Genomic DNA, 17811 nt, shown 5'->3' on the forward strand with positions numbered 1-17811 from the left:
TGTGAGTGTAACAAATCCTGTGACAACTTATTCATAAAGCCAGTTTAAACATTTGTTTTAGAAGTAGTTTATTTCAAGTTCTGTTTGGGGTTCTTTCGGTAGCTACTTGCGCCCCATCTTTGTTCTTCTAAATCTTTTTTTTATTATTGTTAGTCATATTGAAAGTCATCTAGACATAAATATATTTCAAAGCTCCAAGCCTCAGGAATGAGAGGTCATTAAGACCTAGAAATGTAGTGTTTATGTTCTTTTCCATCTGATGGGAATTTGACTCTGTTATGCTAAAGTTTTAAGAAATACATGATTTAGTTGTTACATAAAAATGCTATGTAATCTGGAAAGGAGGAGTGGGATGGTCATGCCAGAATGTTTTATATATGCCAAGTCATATATTAACTACTGTCTTCAGTCTTGAACTGAGCAGGAAATCATGTGGAATAGACAGCAGGGGAATTTATAGGATGACTTACATTGAGGGCTTCCATATGTAAATATTGTCAAAATAATTAAAGAAAAGAAACTTTAAGTTAGGTGAAGTTTCACTCAGTTAAACAAATAACATTCCATTTATATAAAAGGGAATCTTGCATTACATCAAACAAAAAAGATGATTTTCATTCATTATTAAACTTTTATAAAAGAAATAAAACATTTTCTTAGTGTAGCACCTGATCATGCACCTCCTCCATCCTTTCATCTATAGCCTCTTTGTTAATGTTTTTATTTAAATTTATTTAAGGACTCCAGATTTACTAAAAATTGTCCAAAAGCACTTGGCTGTACTGGGTTGCCTTTGACACATCTTTTTCATGTTACTTTCACGTAAATGTAGACCACTTTTCATATGTATGCTGCCAGCTAGTTAATTGATAAAATATTACCTCTTAGTGAAATGTTATTGTATCTTGTAATTTAATATACATTTGTTTTCATTTCATCTGCCTTAGTGGTCTCAGTGTACAGGGATTCTGGAGGAGATACTTTTGTTATTTTTTGGCCATATACAGTAGCTTTTGTTGTTTCAAAGCAGTGGACTTTTAGCACCAATCTAAAGATCTGAATACTGTCTGTGAGAGAATGATGCATTTATTAGGAGTTTGTGTGCACTGTCATTTACAGCTCTATTGAAATAAATTACTCTGATGCTGTTAAGTGGATATATTTGATGTTTTTTGGTTGTTTGTTTTTTCCAAACCATACATACAATTTTTTCATTTTTCCTCTATATTATATTATATTATATTATATTATATTATATTGAGGCATATACAGGTCTGATGCGCATGCGCACGTTTGACAGTGCAGACAGCCCATAGCAGCCAGCTGGTATGAACCACTTAGCCAGTGGTTAACATTTCTTATTTTTTCATAGGAACATATTAACCGCCATTTACATCCACACCCTCTTTGACAGGTATAGTTCATTTTCATTTATATAGGTATGGCGGTTATACGCTTTGACAGTATTTTGTCGGCGTAGCTAGCAAGGTAGCTAGTTAGGTGAAGTTGATAGCACTGAATATCATCAACGCTAGCTAGCTAAGTTACAGCGGATTCTTACAAGCTGGAATCAAACAACCTCACCGTCAGCCATGGGAATACTGTTTACAAAGCTATGGAGGCTTTTTAATCACCAAGGTAAGAATGGTGCCGTGAAAATTTCGACGACAGTTGAGCTAAATGTGCTTGGTGGGTAGAGAAGGCCTACCGATCTGCTCTTTTTTATTATTAACCTAGAAATCTGCTTTATTTCCATTTGGGTTTAAAAGTTTTTTGTTATTCTAATGTCAGCGAGTGTGTGTCATTATACGACGCTCAGTCCAGGTTTATAATGTTAATGTTCCACCAATTACCTGCTAATAAACACGGTTTTGGACTAACTCAGGGAGCTGCTTGTAGATTAACTTTGTGTTAGATTATTTATGATCTCAGGTTTTTGGGCACAGGTAAGAGAATCCACGGCTACCCACGGCTGGTGATGTTGAATCAGCAAATAGGTCGTTTCGAAACCCTTGTAACATGAATCCTGACGTCCAGCGTTCAGCCCGGGTGACTGGTATTATGACTGGAGACGGCAACACTAACAGAGCACTCTGCAGTCTAATCAGCAGAAAGCTCACACCAGTAAGCATCAATGAGTGACTTTATAATAAATCACCCTGGCTTTGCACCGTCAGTATAATCTCATCATTTTATCACTGTAATGTCAAATTACAGATTACCCAAGTTTCATTGGTTTGGGCTCTTGAAACAAAAGAGTCAGATGACTTGGAACATTCATGCTCAGTGGTTGTCCACTGAACAAAACTGCTCGCAACTATTCACAATGCTACGATATAATACTTTTAAGATATAATGTTCCTTTTAGTACTGTGATTCATGCATGCTAAACGGTGCAATCACTCAACTGATATTACCAGACAGAAAGATCTGATCATCTTTGAACTTTGCCCCTTTTGATTCCACACATCCTGTTCATGAGTCTTAAGGTGTTAATTGTCACATTTCTAGCCCCAGTTGCATTTCCACGTTCCAAGATGCCGTACCCAGTTGAAGCCCTAGACAGAAGTTAATTAGAAAAAAAAGACATGAATAGGCTTTACAAACTTGGTTGTCCTGATGATGTTGGTAGCAGAAGTTGGGGCACACTCTTTAGATACAAGCTTATTTATTTTAAACTTACATTTGTCATGTTTTTAGTAGTGAATTGTTTTGCTTTGCACTGTTATCCTAAAAACAATCTAAAGAGTTCTTCCTAAACGCTGAGGAAGTGTGATGCATATTTTGTATTATTTTTGGAGATTCTGAAATAAACTAGTTAACATAGATTTGACAGAATAATTAAGAGAATAGAAATTGGGGACCCACTAGGGATGATGAAGAAATCAATGAAACCACAGTATAGCCCACATTTAAAGATGTTGACAGTTGCTTCACACTGCCTGCATGCAAACAGGGAAGTCACACCTGCATGGCCTTTATGTTGTACACAAGTTTTTTTTTCCCCCTTCAGATGCAGTTTTGCAGACAATGTCATAACCTTTTTCCATTTAGTCTGTTTTGTTTGCTAAAACTAGATTATGTATCTTTTTATTTAAAACTGTTTAATTTTGTCAAAGGTTCACATGGTAGAGTTGTGTAGGTAAGGCTCCTATTATGACCGTTAGTAATATGTTTGCAGCTGCTTTTGCTTTCTGTTCTAAGGTTAGGTTTTCTTCTACCAACTACAGCTTCACTTTATGTAGTAACATAATAGAAAATTGCGTGAAACAACAGTTTTGTTTTTTAAGGTGGGTGGAGAGAGGGGGAAACATGTAGGTAAAGGCCACAGGCTGGGACTCCATCCTGAGTAAGGTCCATAGATGACATTGAGTCTTTCATGCATGGGGGTGGCAGCTCTACCAGTTGAGCTGCCACAAAAGCTCAGCTGGTAGAGCTGAGCTGGAGACTTTCCATTTTTCTCACCTGATGATTACATCTTCACTTTTAGCCATATAAGGTGCTCCTTCTGGGTGGAATGTGCAGAGACCTTCAGGCATTTGGGACAGTTTGATTCATAGTGCAACCCCCAATTTCCACCGGGTGCGTGTGCGCCGTGTTCTGGCTGCGCTGTGTTTTCGTTCTGACCTCCGTGGCTGGTCAATTCACACTGGGAGCATGTCAGATGCGAAGCACACTTCGAGTGCAGTCCACCAAACATTGTCATGCATCATTGTCCTCATACTTCCATGTGTGTTTTGCGTTGCCATGGTGAAGTTAATTATTCCACTAGTGGGCAGTACTAAGTTCAGAGTTCACTCCCACGAGCCGACGTGAGTTTCAGACACTGTTTGGTGGCAGTGGTGCACCACTAACTGCCCAACACACCCCAAACACTGGCATACAGTCTTTATTCAAAAGCTCGAGCAATTTCCAGAGTTGCGTTCATCTTCATTTTTCTTCTGCTTTTTTGTTCCCTTCGCTGGTCGCATGTCAGCTATTCTGCTCAGCACTGCCTCCGCAATTTCTGGTGGTATTGCTTTGTCTTCTGCATCAAGTGATGGATAGCTAAGCCCCTTGAAAATGGACCAAATTACAAGCGTAACCGACAAAGAGACGGCTACACGAGCATAAATGGACCTTAACATGGCGCCTGCACCTGGTGGAAATTGGTCTTAAGGCAGCTGGAACGAGAGTTAGCACCTCTATATGTCTGACGCCATTGTCTGTTAGAAAAGGGTGGATACCCCAATTTGCATAGGCGGTGAGTCACTGCCTCAAGGGGTGTAGTTGAAGTATCTTAGGGTCTTATTCACAAGTCAGGGTAAGACAGTGTAGGAAATTAACAATCCACTTGGTACAGTATTTACAATGATATGGACATTATCCCGGTCTTTTTTGGTTAGCAGAGAATGGAGTAAAAAACCAAAGCTGTTGATTAATTAATCAGTCTTAGACCCTCCAGGTTTGTTGATGAAAGATTCTGCTGCTCAGCAGCTTGGGAACTCCTTAGTGTTTCCCTAGAAGATGAAGGTGATTGCTGAAGGTGTTGCTTGGGAGATGGAAGTCTGGGGATCTCTGCTCAGGGTGTTATTCTGAAAAACTCATCCTGGATGGATGAATGGATGGATGGATAGATAGATCGATCTTTTAAGAAGAATAAACTGGCTGATACATGGAGAGAGGATGGGTCCTGCTCCCCAAGCTCTCACAGAGCTGGTTTACAGAGGGGCCTGGCAAACAAGCTCTCGGAAGATCCCACCTTGAACATGGATGGAAAATAAGGCTGATCCATTAGTAAGTTCTGCTATAGCTTGTGTTAGATTTAAAAACTGACACCTCCTTTCAGTCCTTTGTTTATTTTTGCAGCCAAATCTTTCTTTTAAGAATTTTTTCTGTTGCTTGATAATTTTGCTATGGCATACAGAGCTTGTGCCCATCTTAATAGCAATAAACTGTTTACTTAATAAAGCTAAAAAAAAAAAAAAAAAACTCATTGTATATTACCCATTAATTCTGAGTAAATAATGAAATATGAGAACCCTTCCACTTTTCTCTTTTGTATCACACAGGGAAAAAACTCTTATCATAGCTCAGTGGGTATTACATTGCACTTACTACTCTGTGACTTTACCTCGTATACAGAGTTTGGTGTTAATATGAATGAAGACGTCATACCCTCTAATTTATTTATTTATTAATTCAGATTTTTTTAACTGTACCCCAGACAGGTAAGCCAAGGATTCATTGGTAAATTTTGCAAGAGGTCTGGTAATATTAATTGTGTGATTTTGTTTTTTAGGGTTAGGGTTCTCAGAAGCTAATGAATAGAGATTTGGCAGGCTGTGAAAACAATATGTAAGGAATTGCATGACATTATTAGGGAAGATTTTACAAATTAAATATCCAGACAGAAAATTATTGGTTTTAAAGGAACATTATGCTGTTAAAACCTTTAAAAATGTGAAAACAAAATAAAAACTAACAAAAAAAAATTTAACTAAAAAGTAATAGTCCTCACTTTTAGTAAAGTCGCCGACCTGTTGTCCCTTTTTCCAGACATAGGGCGCTATGATTTCTGATGCGGAAAACACAGACAGAATCATGGAATTTGTCATTAAAAATGGAATCCGTTGTAAAACATGGATACTGTGAAATTTGCTCATATGAGGCTGAACTGTTTGTTTTTCCTACTAAAATGAGTTTTTCACACTGAGCCAAGTGAACAAAAAAAGCAGAACGATAAACCACATCTCCCCTTTTCTCTATACTAGCTGTGTCATAAAGACCTTTAGAGCTAAAATAATACCTTTAGGAAAATAGTATTTTCCTATTGGAACTGTTAAAATTTTATATACATCCACCACATGATTAGACACATTCCCCATGGAAAAAGTTAGGTTACAGACTAAAACACAGGTGGAAACAGAATCTGGAAAAAAAATAACAGATTTCATAGAGCCCTACTGACAGTAGCTGCAAATGTGATGCAGGTAAACACAGAAAATGGGTTGATTGTGACAAGCAGACATGACTTGTAGCTGACCTGCCTGGGGTCCGTTTGTAACAATCCTAGCAGCAGACTAACAATGACATTTATTTGCCAAGCATTTTTCTCATGCTTTTGCCAGCCTCAAGAAAACAAATGGCTCTGTTCCTCCCTGGTTCAGTCGTCAATGAGAGAAACATTTCATTTTGCAGACCTTTTTAAGCTTCTACTGCAGATTGGTTTTTACCGGCTGAGTAGTGCTCTGCTTTGTGATTGTTTTCTGTCTGTGATGTGGAACAGGAGACATTACCAATCCATTTTAGACTTTTCCTTTAGTGAACAAGTAAAAACCATTGGAATTTAAACATTCTAGTAAAAATGTATTTAATTTAAGTGGTAAGAGTGGAGTCCTTTATTTCAAAACATGCTATTCTTGTATATTTTTAAAGATAATATCTTTACTATAGATGTGACTAAAGTGGCTCCATAAATGCCCAATTTAAAATGCTCTTTTGTGTGTTGTTTGTTTTGGTTTTATTTATTTATTTTTATCACTAAAGCTCCACTACTGAACTTTACCAGATGTTCACACCGAGGCTTCCCCTAATGAAGGCTGATTTGGCTGATTTGACATCCGTCTTGCATTCTGTCTCCTTTTCTGAGCTCTTTCTAGCCAGTAAAAGTCAGTCTGAGGTTGGCTCTAGTCTTATCTCTTGCTATATCACTTTCTTTTCCTTGTTTCCTCCAATAATGTCCTATTGGGTTTCTTTGCTCAATCAGCCATGATGTGCATTCAAAACAGCCAGTGTGTTGATATGTAGTTGCTGGTGTGTGGATTACAGCTGCCGTAAAGCAACAGGCAGCTGTAATGGGAAGCTTGGAAAAAAAGTTGTGGCTTCTCAAGCTCGGGACGCTCCAAGGCTATGACGGTCTCAGGAATGTACATAATGAATGTCAGTGTGTGATCATATAAAATTATAAATTCTTTATTGCTACTTTAACACAACGACTGTATGGTTGCAAATTGACATGTAATGTAATAAACCCTTTGCCCTATAAAATCATACTGTATTTGCAGAAGATCAAATAAATCTGTACTGTGTATGTCTTTGTGTGTTAAATATCTGCTTGCTTTTTACTTACAAACTTAAAGATCATGCCAGCATCATACTTAAAACATGTGTAGGACCAGAACAGTGTACGTAGAATACACGTTTTATCTCTTTTTATGCTCCACTTTTTCTTGATTATTCATTTGGGCATAACTAATAACTCCAACCAGTCTTTGTTCGTCATTTTTGCTAATCTTGTCACAGGATCTGAAATGTGGCAACATAATTAAGTTCAGCTTTTGAAAAGAGCCCATGACTCTGTAGATGCTTAAAGCTGGGTATTATGTTGAAAAAGATTTATAGAAGCACAACCAGCACTTTCATCCCTCCTGCTGTGCCTTCTTTTACAATGGTAAGACGTTCTATTATTAACACATGAAGCGAGCAATCAATCCTAGTCGTCACATCTTGTTTGTGATGTTTATAGGTGAAACTTTCTTGTGTGGTCACTGTGTTGCCTCCTGAACTGCTGCAGGTTATGGCTCAAATGTATGAGCTTGAGAAACTATGCACTTTATCTGTGACACTACACTGTCTGCAGCACCACAACGCTGCATCTATTGTAAATGTGTGAAGCTTCGCAGTTTGCCACCAAAGAACAGGGCTAAACACAAAAATGCTGTTGTTTGAGTTGCTCAGTGCATTTCCGAAAATTACACAAGGGCCATACAACAGTCACCAACGGCTGAGCCCCGTCACTGTCAGTGTATGATCTATCTTTTGTGTTTTTCAGAGCACAAAGTAATTATTGTGGGCCTGGACAATGCAGGAAAGACTACAATTCTTTACCAATTGTAAGTATCCAAATGTAGCACTTTCATCTAGCTTCTTTGTACTGGCATCATTTTAAGCAGTATAAAGGTTAAGAAATATATAAGACAATTTTGTGTCTCTTGTTTATACTGGGCACATCCTAAAGGCATTTTTTTCTTTTTATATTTTTCAGTTCAATGAATGAGGTAGTACACACGTCCCCTACAATTGGGAGCAACGTGGAGGAGATCGTCGTCAATAACACCCATTTCCTCATGTGGGACATTGGGGGTCAGGAGTCTCTTAGGTCATCGTGGAATACATATTACACAAACACCGAGGTGATTATTGTTCTATCTTTGACTAGTTATACTGGCTCACTGCAAAAAGCAGACTGTAGCAAGTCCTTTGCCATTATCAGCAGATATTAACTTCTCTCAGATGTTCAGCATTCGCATTTAGCCATTAAACCATGACCACTGATCCTGGTACAATGCAGTGCTTTGCTTGAAAAACCAGCATTCTTGCATTTACATGGATGTTACTTTGACACTTGCCGCCTACTCACATTTCTGCAGACCACTGATACCCACCATCTCAGCCTTCCTCTTTATAAGACATTTATTATCCTGGTCAAAGGTGTCGACTGTCATCATCATCATGCTGTAAACATAGAGCTGGATCACAGTAAAGACCTGCAGAAGTTAAATGCAGGCAATGTTTGATTTTTTTAAGTCTTTGCTGTAAAATTGCTGCCCAAACACTTCAGGTCATCTTCCAGTTTTTATTTGTCCACATCCTACCCGTCAGAGCACGTTTGGCAGCATTGAAAGGACCTTTTCAAAATATTGACCTAAGTTAGTAGATGTCTGTTTGACGGTAAGTGAGAAGTTTGTCGTTACTGTGACTGATTTTTGTTGTGCATTGACTGGTCTGGAAAGTTAAGATTAAATGCTCTTTTGTCATTTTTCCTTATCCTCTCTGACTAGTTTGTAATTGTGGTGGTTGACAGCACAGACCGGGAAAGAATCTCTGTGACTAAAGAAGAACTCTACAAAATGCTAGCACATGAAGTGAGTGAAACTGATCATGGTGTTTGCAGTTGCATCATTCTAATATTATTTGATTTACTTGTTGTTATGAGTATATTGTTGTTCATGTCAACAACTGGTGATCACTGTTCCTTTCAGTAGACAGTCACCGGTTTTTGGCAGGGCCACACATGAATGCTGCTGGCTGGTTACAGTCATAACAGTGGTCAGCCATTCAAAAGTTTTTTCTGTTGCATTTTCAAAATTATATTGTGCAGTATCTCCTTTAAAGAATGCTGTCTGAGGAGCAGTGCTCTCTTTAGCTCTGTTTCGGACATTATGAGTCATTACTTTTAGTTTCACTTTGGGAACTTTTTTTTTTAAAGGACCTGAAAGATGTGTCATAAACGCTGCCTGAAGTGATGAAAGCTTTATCTGAAGAACAGAGAAGTTAGTGATTTTTGTGGACTGTTTGTGTCATTTTCAGTCCTGGCATCGGCAGATATAGATTCATCAAAAAGTTCTAAAGTAAAATTATTAAGAATTAACAGTAAAAGTAAAATCAAGAACTTGTGTTTAATTAGAGCAACACATTGCATTTGGCTTGGTGCATAATCTTTGGTAAAGTGGATTTTTGTTTGTCATAATGGAGTCCAGTTTTGATTAATTATATTGTGGGTTTTTTAATATATTGTGGAGGCACACCTCTAAAGTTACAGATATGCATTTATAGGCATCAACTGAATTTGAGTTATACTGATCATTTTTTTTCCTCAAATTATTTCAAATTATAGGTGCTTGCTGTCCCTGTTATAGTTTGCCTCTTCTTTGGTATAGTAAGCAAATTCACTTAAAACCTAATCTGTTTTTACCAAGTTACACTTGAAATAAATAAGCTCAAAACTCTTTTAACCACACAACTCAGAAGATTTATACTGATTTTATTTGTTTAATGTAACCTTTTAAAACATTGATTCAATATATACCAGCATATTGTCAATTTATAAAGCATGAAAAGAACAAGGAAGTAAAAATGTATTAATTAAAACCCACTAAAAGGGGACTCATTATGTTCTTTGTTGGTAAATTCACTAAAAATGTTAAGAAAAAGAAAAATCATGCTGTTTTCATGTAGTCATTATTATGTTTTTCCTTACTCTGTTATTATTTCCCTTCCAGGACTTAAGAAAGGCAGGGCTGTTGATTTTTGCCAACAAACAGGATGTAAAAGGCTGCATGTCTGTGGCTGAGATCTCCCAGAGCCTCCAACTTACCTCCGTCAAAGACCACCAGTGGCACATCCAGGCCTGTTGCGCCCTCACAGGAGAGGGGTGAGAACTGCATTTCCTACTCAATCTTAACCAAAAAAAAAAAAAGTCAAATTATTTTTATTTAGCTATAAGAGCAGAGTTTATATCTTAACACTTATCTGTCTGCCTTTTGTCACTCTTTCTTCTACTTCCCCATTCCTCTACGCTGTCTTTCTGATCTCCTGATGTCTTCTTTACCTCCAGGTTGTGCCAGGGTCTTGAGTGGATGATGTCACGGCTGCGTGTGAGATGATGACCTTGATGACTTTGTTTAGGACTGCACTTTGTTTTTGTTTTTTTTTCCCCCTGCCTCTTGACATAAGAATGGAGGTGAGGTCAGGTGATGGACGGCCCTCTCCTCTTCATTCTTTCACGTACAGCTGGTATGGGCAGACCGCTGGCAGGACATATTCTTTTGTGATAATTTATTTTAAAGAGACATTTGAACTCTAAACAAAAAAAAAAGATGATCTTTCCAGAAAGACTGGACTACAAAGTGACTGAAATTATTTAAAGTGAAATTTCTGCACGGTTTTCCTTACAGCAAAACACAGAGGTCAACACTGTCTTGCTTGGAACTGTATATGGACTTATACTTCAGCTGTGTGTGAGTTTAGCCCACTGTGGCCTTGCAGTATTGCCGGACTGGCTGTGGTGGTTTTTATTGACCCCTCCCCACCCTATGTGTACAGTCCAGTATTCTCGTACAACTTGGTGCCTGCAGCATAATGTTCAAGCGATGATGGTCAGTGGTGACTGAGGCATGCTTGAGGGAGGGTAAAATCAAGGTATGCCCTCTTCCCTTCAGTCCCAATGAGTAATCACTGAAATAAAGTGTTTTTATCTGTTTCAGGTGAATTGCATCGTGTCATGAATGAGTATTTCTTTCAGCTGACTCCCTGAATTCTTCCAGATTCCTCTTTACTTTTCTAGCCACAACTTTGATCTATATCGAGTTTTGGGTATGTCACTGCACTTATTCTTTTTTTAGTCCTTTAGGAGGCAGAATGTGTCACCTGAGCTCACGCTCTACAGAAGAAGAGTGGAGTGAGGCGTAGCACAAGAAAGCAGATGGATTCAGGAAGAGATAAAGAGACCAGATATAAATGTAAGGAGCACACAGTGAGTGATTAAGAGGTGCAAATTCATCAGAAAATTAAGGACTAATGAGGACTAGATTAACAGATGTGTCTCAAAGTGCCAGTAAATATATATTGGAATGAGTCCTCATGCTTTAAAATGTTTTCTCATATCTGTTTAAAATGGCTCAAATTTATCCATTTTCATTGAGGCAGATAAATTGAATATGCCATCATTCCATTGCACCAAACTTGGTCTGGCAGTGTTTTGTAATAAACTAGCACATTATCAGACTGAGGACATTGACTTAGTTATTTATTTTAATTTAAAGATTTTTTGGCCCTAGTAGCCTTTATTCAACAGTAGCTTGATAGGAAAGGGGGTCAGAGAGAGCAGGGAATGACATGCACCAAGGGGTCCCAGGCTGGGGCTCGGGCCTGGGCCGGCTGCTCTGAGGAGCTGTGGCCTCTGTACATGGAGCAGCTGCTCAACCAGTTGAGCTAAACACCATCCCGACTTTAAGGATTTTTATTATTTATTAGCAGTTAACTGAAAAAAATGCCTTCCTTCCTAAGTGAGAAAAACAGTTTCATTCTATATTATGCAATAAACATGTGCAGAGTACAGTATGTGTACTCTTTAGTTTTCAACTTGTTAGACACTGTAGTCACCATATTTATTGAAACACAAACACACACACACACACATACATATATATATATATATATATATATATATACATATATATATAAATAAATGTGTGTGTGAAATGGGTCCGCCTGTGGTCATCCTCTAAATATAAGGATTCAAAATTATCAGAATCTGTATAGATAAAGAAGGTAAAGGGTTTTTTAGTGCATTATGTTCACAGCTGTGACAAGGCACCTATATGCCATAAATCAGCTTTTGTCACCGATGTAATGCCAAATTCAGGTTTTTTTAAAATAGTATCAGTAATAACTTTGTTTCTGGACACCTGATAATAAATATTCTAAATGTAAGTCTTAAAAACTATGAGAAACTTTATAAATAAGAAGGATAAAGTGGTTGTGGTGGTGGGCGTGGCTCCAGCTCAGCTGTGGGGAGGACGATGAGACTGTGGTTCAGGGAGCAGCAGGTGAAGCAGGTTGTGGCACAGCTGTAAATGTTTAATCAAGAACTCTATCTGCAGTAGTGTGCTGAGGCCTCGGATGGATGAAGAAGGCAGAGTGGAGAGATGTCCTGGTTTTGCTACCAGATGTTTGACTAAGCAGAACCGAGCCATCATGTTTGCTGGGACGGGTGAACCCTGACGTAGCGACATTGCTACAGTGGTTTTTGGTGGATTCGGTTCACCACTGTGACAAAACACCCACATGTCCAAAATGAGGTTTTCTCAGAGATGCAAAATTGGGATTTTTTTTTTTTTTTTTTTTACATTGGTATTGAGCTCTGTAGTATTGAAACACTTTTATGAATACTGAGTATGAGTACATGCACACAGTATTAGGTCAATACTGGTATTGGTATCTGTTCATCCCCAGTGATTTGCAAATATTTTTCCTCTATTATAGATTATAGCTTTTGATTAAATAAGGTTTATGATTATCTTATATTTATTCCAAAATGATGAAACTGAAATTTAGTAGGTTTATAGGTATTCACTCTTTGCTATTAAGTCCTTAATTACAACCTGGTCCTGCCAGTTGCTTTAAAAACTTACAGGATTAGTTAAATTCACTTTTGTGCAAAGTGTCACATGATCTCTCTATATCTGTTTACACACACAATGAAGACGAGGGAGTTTTTCAAACAAACAAGAAGAACAAAAAAATAAGGAAGTATGTCTGGAGTTAGTAAAAAAAGTACCTAGGTTTCAAACGAAACTGGTGTTGAAATTTCTGGTCATGGAAGAAAATGTGGCATCACCATCCTACACAGAAGCATCATGATGGTGTCATCATGCTGTGTTTTCATCACCAGGACTAAGAAGTTAGAATAAAAAGTTTTCTGTGTGTGTAGTAATTCTTATTTCTATTTTAACAATTAAAAATATGTTTAACTTGGTAAGAATGTGATGCTGATGAAATGAAAAACAAGCAAAAAAAAAGTGAAGGTGGTGAGTGCTGTTTGTGATGAAAACAGTGAAGGTGTGTTATTGTAGAGACTATTTGTCAAAATCTTGCAGTAATGGCAGAAATGATCTTTTTTTTTAAGTTACTTTCATTTTTATTTCATTCATTCTTGTGACAAAGTAATAAACAAGATAATCCCAATAAAAGAATTAAAAGGAGCTGAATACCAACTTCTAAGTCCTGACAAACCCACGTCACAACTTTGCTTCTCAAAGACTTGAAAAGGTCGGTGGCAGCTGGTTAACAACAGCTAATCCTGTTCTTCTAAAGTTGCTCTTTGGTTGACTAATTGATTTAATTTTAGGCTTCTTACCTCAGTGGAACTATTTTCTTTTATACAGGTTGACGGACTAAGACTGGCAGTTGGCAGTCCTTCTGTTTTGGTTGCCATAGCTACAGCTGTTGTTCTGGTCTGACTGGTCATCACTCATTTTTTCCAGTGACTAAGCATCATGAACTTTGCATATCTCTCTCTTCCCGCTGTCATTGTTTTGGTTGCTACAATCACTCAATCAACAATAGGGATAAACTACAACATCTCAGTTTGAAATAATATTTCTAAAAACCTTTTAAATGGACTTTTTAATATTAAAATATTTTCATGTCAAAATGTTCCTCTTAATTTTGGGGACAGCAGAAATGTGTGTTTAAAACGGAAACCTTTATCATGACCGATATTAAGTTTCCATCTCAGTATAGATTGTTGGATTATAAACAGGGAATAAATCATGTCAGAAGTAATGAGCATATTACACCAGGGTAAATGGCAAAATAATGACAGAGAAATCATAAATGATAGTTTTGACCAATTTAAATGTTTCTTTTCTAGTTTTTCAGGTCAGATCAGAACTTCAGGGATGTTTTAATGTGACCAAGCAGCAGTCATCTGGTTCATGACGGACCTGAGCGTCATTACAAGGTTCAAGAGGGGAGAGCGAGAGAGAGAGAGAGATTCAGCTGCTGCTGTCCATCTTTTTTCCCAGGTTGCACCCTTAGTGCCTCTGACACAAAAAATGAAAGTGTAGACATGCCACAGAAATACAGACACATCATTCAAAGGAAAAATGTGCATCTATTTTATATTCACACTCTTAATCTTGTTTGTAGAAAATTACAAATATTGACTGCACACATCTTTATGAGGTACATTAAAAAAACAACCACAGTCCTTAATATATTTATTAAATTGAGATGCTTTTTACGTACTTGGGTCATATAAAACATAAATGGCTGGCTGCTCAACCAGATGTAAAAAAAAAAAAGGATTTTGAACAGAGTCTCGGCCTCTTGTTCTTTGAAGTGTTGAATTGTTCGGATGTATTTTATATCACACAGATAAAATACATCCATAGCTCATCTAATAATGCCAAGCAGTGTCTTTTCTTCTCCATTCAAACTTTGTCAATGCCCTCAAACATTTATATACATTTTCTTTTTGCTTTTCTGAGGTATGGGAGCCAGAGGGCAAGAGGCTACGTACACCCTGGACAGGTCACAGTTCATCTCATCACAGGGTTAACATCCCTGCATGCTCACAGTCAGACCCTCTGCAACATCTGATTCATTCATTCACCTAAAATGCATGTGTTTGAACAAGAAAGATAACATGTAAAGAGAGACTTGATTCTGGCTAAGCCAACAAACCTGACAAGTTTTCAAATTAGGGTTCACAAGTTTCCTATGATATGAAATAAATTAAGCTGAATGTTGGTGAAATGGCTCAGAACTTGCATGTTCACGGTTTGTAAATACAATTTAAATGCTTAAGTAATAAAAATCTTGATTTGATGATGTGTTCTTGTAAAGTCAAAACAAATAAAAACAACCTAGAATAAAGAATAAATAAAAACAAACAATTCTTAAAAATAAAACAAATAAAGCTTCAATGTTCAAGACGACTCATTGATCCTCAAATGTGTAATCTATATCCGCTCGAAGAGACACATTTACAAGAGCCTTATCTCAAATCTAAAGGGTTTACAAGATAAATCAGACTTAATCTTTTTTTCTCTTTCAGATACTTTGAAAGCATCAGTTGATTTACATTAAAATGAATGGGGGCTTATACGTCCTTTTAGTCATGTTTCACAGAGTCTTTAGTTTGTTGACCTGATTTTTGACAGGACGTAGCCGGCTCAGGGTCAGCTGACTGACAACCTCCGCAGGGCCAACACAATCATTCTGGCCCTGAAGCTAGCCGGCTCCTTACAGACCACACCCATATGTTTAGCTGCTGACAGAAATATTTTCAGATCTTTCATTAGAAAAACGGCAAAAAAACAAAATGTCGCTCGTATCAGTATCATCTCCACAAAGACATTTGCAGTGGGTGGTATTGTTGTCATTTGGGTTTACTCTTGTGTTCCTAAGACCTCACCACTCACTTCCCTGGCTTCCTCATAACTGTACCGCGAATGTGTTAGCCTCAACAGGTGCTCCCTTCTGAAATGATCACTTAGGTATATTTAGATGTTGAAACCTGAGAGCGCTGGCTGCTGATTGGCTGTTTCATCCACATGATAACCTGGCTAGAAAGTGCAGCTGTGTGCTGTCGCCCAGCGTTTCTCTGGAGGGAGGCTGGGGAGGCTTTGGCGGCTTGGGAGACCTTTAAACTTAAAGATAACTGGTAAGCAAGGAAAGGATAAAACCCTCAAATACCCATGTTTTCTACATCCTGCATGGCTTTCCATCTGCTCGGACATCCTTAGTCTCCATCCTCTGCTGCCATCTGGATCTGGGAGGAGCTGACTGAGGAATAAAGAGTTTGGACGCTTTGTTGCATATTAAAGGAATAACTAAACGATCTAAAGCTTCAAGACTCAAGTTGAATCAGACCAGACCCGGCTGCTGTGGATGTACCTGAAATATCAGGACCAGGCATTTAAACCTCAGCATCTGTCTTGACTATTTTATCCCTCTGTGTCAACTTTTCTGCATATTTCTTTCATTGTTTTACAGATTAAATTTTATTTTATTTCAAAGAAAAGGGACTCAAGTGCTAAAAAAGGTAGTTAGTATGCCATCCTATATTTAACCTGCAACCTCAGAAGGCATTGCACCTCCATTTGCTAAACAGAGTCAACCAATCAGGCTGTGGCATTAGCTTTCATGTCAAATAGCTGGAGCACTGTTGGGCAGCTGTTGCCAACCTTCAGCCAGGAGGCACAGTTCACTGAGCTGTGTTGTGGCATGTAAGGGGGAGGGGTTTCTGTCTCACACTCAAAGTCAGGGGCCCATTATACTGCACTCAGCTTGTTAATCTAATTTTTCTATTATTCTTATTCCATGTTTTAGTTATTAATAATGTGGTGTTTCACACATGTTATGTTGTTTAGGGTTGGGGCAGATTGAGACCCTAGTGGATGGCAAGTGAAGCTTCCCTACAGTCGGGAAATACTGCGGGGAATCTTTTGCTGGTATGGCAAGCACATTAGTCAAACATCAAATTGCTGGTGTTACATTTTTTTTGCATAATGTTTTTTTTTTTCTTTTTAAATAAGGTAATTGGGTTCAACAGGGGATGGTTGGAAGCATCCTAAATTAACTGTGGTGGAGTTGTTCTTTGATGTCTTGCCTAAGTCTCAGTATATGCTGTTTGAAACTGTATTTTGATGTTAATGATTAAGAAAAGAACATTCAGAGCTCTGTATGCTTCCCTCTTTAGATATGCCCTTCAGTGTGTGAAGCCGAATAATGCTTGTTTGGTGTTAGAAAGAAGGATGCCTGAAAATGTAATCTCTGTTTTGTGTAGAGCGTTTAAAGCTGTGCCAAAATGGCAGAAATTGTAGAAGAGTATGAAGAATTTGAGGAGGAGGAGGAGGAGGAGGTCGTAGAGGAGGTAAGCAGATGTCTTCTCACCTGTCTTGATATGATTTAGGTAGATTAAAGATTTGAATCAGTAAGTAGAAATTATTTACTGGCTCTACAGGTCCGGCAGCAGAAGCCCTATGAATAAGTTAGTGATGATACCCAGTCTAGTTAGCAGTTCATGGAATTGGCCCCCCAACTGATATATCCATTTTCAACTATCTAATCAGTTTAAGTCCTCTTTTGCTCTTAATGGACTATAAATCAAATGATATTTTATTGTACTTGTTAAAGTGTAGATATTTTGCCTTTGTTTTATGGCAGACAGCCACACGACATTTGAAAAATGCAATCTAGTGATGTTATTATTAAACAGCTGACGTCATTTTTTTTTGCCCTGCAGACCTCTGCATATGACCCAAGAGTTTAAATTAAGTCCATCAGTGGCATAGTTTCCCAAACCACTCATATAGGAAGGTGGTATCTTTCCTTTATAATTAGTGCTAAGCTTGTATTACAAGGATTCTGGGGCTCTGCCATTTAAAACGACCCATTCAAATTCTTCATCAGTGACTTTGCAGTCATATTTTCTCCAGATTATTTAATTGACCTTCATTTCTTGTGATGTTTCAGAAT

General features: G+C 37.9%; 2 protein-coding genes across 3 annotated transcripts in view; both read left to right on the forward strand.

Annotated features, from left to right (window-relative positions):
• Positions 1–1298: 1298 nt before the first annotated feature.
• On the forward strand, positions 1299–10623 carry arl5a (ADP-ribosylation factor-like 5A). Of its 2 annotated transcripts, none has more exons than XM_042002314.1 (6): positions 1299–1638; positions 7814–7874; positions 8027–8174; positions 8823–8906; positions 10044–10195; positions 10379–10623. In XM_042002314.1, exons 1-6 carry the CDS (start codon positions 1593–1595, stop codon positions 10425–10427), a joined length of 540 nt encoding a protein of 179 aa, XP_041858248.1. In that variant the 5' UTR covers positions 1299–1592; the 3' UTR covers positions 10428–10623. The 2 variants fall into 2 exon arrangements, with proteins under 2 accessions (XP_041858248.1, XP_041858249.1); XM_042002315.1 differs by having other exon boundaries at positions 1301–1414.
• A 6513-nt stretch (positions 10624–17136) lies between these two features.
• The window catches only part of neb (nebulin), a 57539-nt gene continuing 56864 nt past the window's right edge, over positions 17137–17811 (forward strand). The window contains exon 1 of the mRNA XM_042001278.1: positions 17137–17206. Coding sequence (XP_041857212.1) covers positions 17141–17206 — 66 coding nt within the window. The 5' untranslated portion in view covers positions 17137–17140. The remainder of the gene's footprint in view (positions 17207–17811) is intronic.

Source organism: Melanotaenia boesemani, chromosome 12 (genome assembly GCF_017639745.1).
Source record: "Melanotaenia boesemani isolate fMelBoe1 chromosome 12, fMelBoe1.pri, whole genome shotgun sequence".
NCBI classification, from domain to species: domain Eukaryota; kingdom Metazoa; phylum Chordata; class Actinopteri; order Atheriniformes; family Melanotaeniidae; genus Melanotaenia; species Melanotaenia boesemani.